Source organism: Cryptomeria japonica, chromosome 1, assembly GCF_030272615.1.
Source record: "Cryptomeria japonica chromosome 1, Sugi_1.0, whole genome shotgun sequence".
NCBI lineage: Eukaryota > Viridiplantae > Streptophyta > Pinopsida > Cupressales > Cupressaceae > Cryptomeria > Cryptomeria japonica.
Genome location: NC_081405.1, coordinates 684,843,775 through 684,849,184, shown reverse-complemented (window position 1 = coordinate 684,849,184; position 5,410 = coordinate 684,843,775). Strand labels below are relative to the sequence as shown.

The 5,410-nt window shown below is 40.1% G+C and overlaps 1 protein-coding gene across 1 annotated transcript; it reads right to left on the bottom strand.

The window, feature by feature from the left end:
- Positions 1-429: 429 nt before the first annotated feature.
- On the bottom strand, positions 430-936 carry LOC131858548 (uncharacterized). Its single transcript, XM_059211822.1, has one exon. The coding sequence runs from the start codon at positions 934-936 to the stop codon at positions 430-432; it is 507 nt and encodes a 168-aa protein (XP_059067805.1).
- Positions 937-5,410: the final 4,474 nt, after the last annotated feature.

Here is a 5,410-nt window from a genome sequence, read left to right as displayed (position 1 = left end):
CATAAGGATTTCAATTTAACACGAACCTTAAGTGACATGGACTCACTCTAGAATGTCATGGATAGGACACCTAGCTATGGAAAACCACATATTTAATCATAACACACCCCCAACCAAAAAAGGTGACACATGTGGAAAAGAACCGAGTTTAATAAAAATAGATTATGTGAATCATACATGATAATCGTCATAATGGATAAATAAATGCATGATTAAATAAAAATAGATAACATACGTACCTATAATCGTGCGAATTAATGCTGCAACAAAATGGTCATTAAAACATAATATGAGGTGGGGTGAAGTGAAGTGGATGATGTGGTAGAAAAATAGATGAGATGGGATGACATGAAGCGAGAAAATTTAAATGGAGAAAGGTATTCCCACAAAATGTGGAAATATTTATTACTGTTGCATGCAAAGAGTGATCTAGGACTTTGGGATGGGAAGTCCCTCTACAGAAGCTGCAGGAACTGTGGGAGGTGGCTGGATGTAAAATTGTTGTAGGAAGTCTTCTTTTGTGACAGGTTTGTGATAAAGACCCAATCCGTGACCATTTACCAAAAGTTTAAATTTAATAGGGTCTATGGTTGCTAACTGAACTGCTCCATTTTGGAAAACTTCAACAATTTCATATGGACCCAGCCAATGAGTCTGCAACTTCCCCATTGTATCTTTATACCTTGAATCATATAAAAGTGCCCAATCTCCAGATTTGAATTTCCTTTCTTTAATGTATTTATCATGCCATCTAATACGTTTATTCAGAACAACCTCTGTGTGTTGAAGAGATAGTTTCCTTATTTCATCTAGGGCATTGAGTTGCATGATTTGAGCTCTTTGTAATTCAAATAGATTCATATTCAACTGCAAATTTTTCCTAATAGTTTTGTGTTCAAAATCAATGAGCATCATTACTATATTTCCATACACCATTTCAAAAGATGCCCAAATGGCTTCTAGCAGTCTGCTTGACTAGTCTTTCTTATGGAGAGCTACTATATTTATGAGAATAGCCTCTAGTTCCCTGTTAGTCACCTCTACTTGACCATTTTCTTGAGGATTGTATAGAGCGGACTTCCAATGCCTGATATTATATTCATTAACCAAGGTTGTGATTAATGTGGAAGTAAATTGTGGTCCTTGATCTGTAACAATTTCTCTGGGCACTCCATATCTTGTAAATATTTCCTCATAGAGAAACTTAGTTACATTATTTTCTCTAGCATACTTCATTGATTTTGCTTCTACCCATTTTGTGACATAATAAGTGCATACTAGAATGCAGGATTTCCCATTAGAAGGGGGGTACACTTTAGAAAATGGAGGGATAAGATTAAGAGGTGTAAAAGATAGATGGTCGGCTAGGATTGGAGGGTAGGTGGTGTAGGAATTAAGAGATGAATGACATGTGTCATGGGTAGAAAAGGGTAATGAATTAATTAAACAAATAAAGATTTATTTAACTAATAGAAGAAATGGGATCAATTAAATAAATAAAATATTTATTTAATTTAGGAGAGGTACAATTTAAATAAATAAATGTATTTATTTAAATGAGGAAAAGGGATAGAAGAGGATACATGAATTAATTAAATAAATAAATATTTATTTAATTAATAGAAGAATTAGGCTTAAATAATTAAATAAATAAATAATATTTATTTAATTAGACAGGACAATTTTAGGTGTCTACATTTTGCCCCTCTTTGAGACAATGCAACTTGTTGCGTTGTTTCAAAGAAGATAAGATGAACTGATACAAAGTTGCCCCAAGATGGGAATGATATTCCCCCTCAAGAGATTGGATGAAAAATATCTAAAAAGATTGCAGACAATCTCTCGATGAGAAAGAAAGGCTAGAAAGGACTAACAAGATAGGATAGAGTGACAGAGTCACGGGATAAAGAAGGCTGACTCGAGAGTCTAGGGCTAGGGCAGTCTATAAGATAGACTACAAGGGAAAACATCCTCATTATCATCCACACACCTAAGAGATCAAAGTGCAAAGAGAGAAGAGAGCAGTTAGCAGCGATGGCATTGGTGCACAGATTCGATCGCGTTCGTCGATACTAGAGACTAGCCAGTGCAGGAGATCCAGTGAGTACCACAAAACCTCCTTGTACCTTGTTGCATTAATTGTTGTTACAAATGCATGTTAGGTAGGTCAATAAATGCATATTAGGTATGTCTAAGAAATTGTCAAGTAGGGGAAAAGACGTTAAGGTGCATCTGGGTAGGTTAGGCGCGTCTGTGTCGAGTGCAATTGTGTCTATGGTTTGAAAAGCTTTTATGTCAAATATGAGTGCGTTTGTGAAATGCAGGCGCTACTGCACAGGGCAGGCACATTTGTGCATGATAGAGGCACGTATGTGAAATGCAGGCATTTGTGGATTATGTAAGCACGTTTGTGTAATGAATGCGCGTTTATGTCTTCAAGGTCGAATCGACAGTTCTGTGATAAACATACGTTGTCGATTAAATAAGTTGCTGAGAGGATACACTCAAACAAGTCCTCTAGTGAATACTAAGATAACAAATAGTGCTAGGATTGACAATTTTGTGATAGAACATACATTGCCAATTAGGAAACTACTCAAGAAGATACACTCAAGCAGAGGCCCTAGGATAGAATAGAGCGAGGTACTTTGTAATGAACACGGAGTACCATAGAAATTGACAATTCTGTGATAGAACATACGTTATCAATTGGATTAAGCTGAAATTGACAATTTTATGATAGAACATACATTGTCAATTGGATAAGCTACTCAAGAGGATGCACTCAAGTAGGTGCTCTATAAGATAATATAAAAGCAACACTTTGTGATGAACAGGGAGTACTACTAGGATAAAGTGCCATATGATAGATATAAGCACTAGGATAAAAAATCAACACTTTGTGATGAACAGGGAGTACTACTAGGATTGATAGAATTGATTTTCTTGACTACAGGAGGACCTACCGATGCTAGAGTCACAAGAGAGATTCCCTTTGACTCAGGGATTACGATCATAGTTGACCTTGGAGGATAAAGCAACAGTGGAGGCCATGGGATTACGATACATTATGTATATGCCTAAGTTTCAAGTGAACATGGGATTGCTGACTACATTAGCCAACATATGGCACTCAGAGACATGCACATTTCATTTACCAATGGGTGAGATGACAGTCACCTTAGAGGATGTGTATGGGATACTGTGGATACCGTGGGGAGTTGGTTCCCTATGATTGAGAGGGAGATAGGGAGGTATTGAGACGAGTGTTCCAAGATCTAGGATTGGAGATGAGGGTAGGACATGTGGCCTAAGACACTATGACAACTACAAGATTGGCTCTACCGGTGGTGCTTGTAGGAGTGATTAGTGGGTTTCTCTGTCTAGACAGGGCGACACAAGGGTTGGTTGTGGGATGGGGGAGGACTCTAGAGACATTGGTGACTAAGCACACCAGGTTTGCATGGGGGTCGTGCCTGCTGACACACTTGTATTATGAGTTGCATCAGTTTGTGTATCATGGATCAGTGGGGTTGGGGTGTGGAGTGGCATTACTGTAGGTATGGGCATATGAGCATCTTCTGGTTATACGACCGATACACTTTAGAGGAAAGGGACATGGGTGCAGTTATGTGCATTTGTATGATATGATTACTTCCCAGCCAAAGATTGGGAGGCTAGAGTATTGGTGTCAAGTGATCGATGAGGTAGATAATGTGGTATGGAGGCCTTACCTAGATTATGAGGAGTGGGAGGATGATGCAGTGGAGCTGCCATATGTATTCAGGAGTAGGTATCTGATTGGGAGGACACCATATGTTATTGAGCGATAGCTGATTGATAGAGTATGCAGGCAGTTTGGCAGGATACAATGGATACCATGTGGCTCAGGGATGTATGCATGGATAGTGAGAGATTAGGCACATTTAGGTCCGTAACTGTCTTATGATTAGGCAGTGGAACACATGCAGGAGATGGTTGTGATGCCTTGGGATATTTGTGCAGAGGTGGAGGACGTAGGGATGGATGCTGAGTACAATGCATATTGGGCAGAGCATCCGTTTCCATGGTTGAAAGATCCAAAGGAGCTGATAGAGGGTGATGGTGGGGATGGTGGAGGTAGAGGTAGATGATGGAGGCGGGGTGCAGTAGTAGAGAGGAGGGTAGCTTGGAGGAGAGATGGAGGAGAGGAGAGACAGGTTCATGTAGTCAGAGGTAGAGGTGGACTACCTTTACAGGTGCTAGTAGCACAGATTCTAAGACAAGGACAGGGATAGGGACAGGGACAGGGATAGAGACAGGGACAGGGAAAGAGACAGACATAGGGTTAGCCATAGAGATAGGATGAGGAGAGAGGAGAGGACGAGGATGAGCTACTATCCTTGAGAGAGATCTGCTAGGGATAGGCAGATGAGATTTAGGATCTAGAGAGGGATGGGGCTAGGCTCAGGAGACAGCTGAGGGACATTGAGCAAGAGAGAGATCAGGCTATTCAGAGCTACACAGAAGCTGAGGCAGCACCGAGAGTAGGCAGGTAGGCAACAAAGCACACTGGGGCCGGATATGCCTATGTTCTACAAGCAGGGAAGGAGATAGTCTATTGGAGAGACTTGTAGTATGGAGTTGTGCCACTAGATCAATAGGCTAGGAGCTTCTGGAGACCATCACGGACTATGACGACCACTGGAGGGAGAGACAAGAGACAGGCATCTAGTGGTGGGGTCATGGGTCCTCCACGACCACCAGATAAAGGGGGCAAGAGAGATGATCTTGGAGTGGGGACTTCTAGGGCTCAGACTACTTCGAGGCTAACTGGCTTCGAGGAGGGAGTTCATCATAGCCTTAGAGGGCTCCCTATGTATCAGTTTTTGTACCATGTTTGTATGACGACACCTTCGGGTGATTTTGTAGCCATATGTATTTTGACATTATTGTATCATGACATAATTTTTGAGATATATATATATATATATATTTATATTTATATATATATATATATATATAAATATATATAAATATATATATATATATATATAAATATATATATATAAATATATATATATATAAATATATATATATATTTATATATATAATAATGGAAAACTATGGGGTGGGTGGGAAGATAGCCAGATTAGTCCTCCCACCCACCTCTGGGAATTACCCCTTTTGTCCTCCCACCCACCCAACAAGAATTATCTACCCATCCCCCACCAACTATATCCCCTCCCACCCCCCCTACAATTCTATGGGTCGTTCCGGTGGGTGGAATAAATCTGGGGGGGGGTGTTCATGTGGTTATTCTAGCGTATTCTAGCAAGTTGATGGCATGAACAAATTAATTTACACTTTAGTTAACCCCCAACTATAATTAGAGGAGGGTTAGCCCCCGACCTATTTGCCAAGGCTAGCA

Excerpts from the sequence above, each read along its gene's own strand:
- LOC131858548 (XM_059211822.1), bottom strand. The coding sequence starts at position 936 with ATGGTGTATGGAAATATAGTAATGATGCTCATTGATTTTGAACACAAA.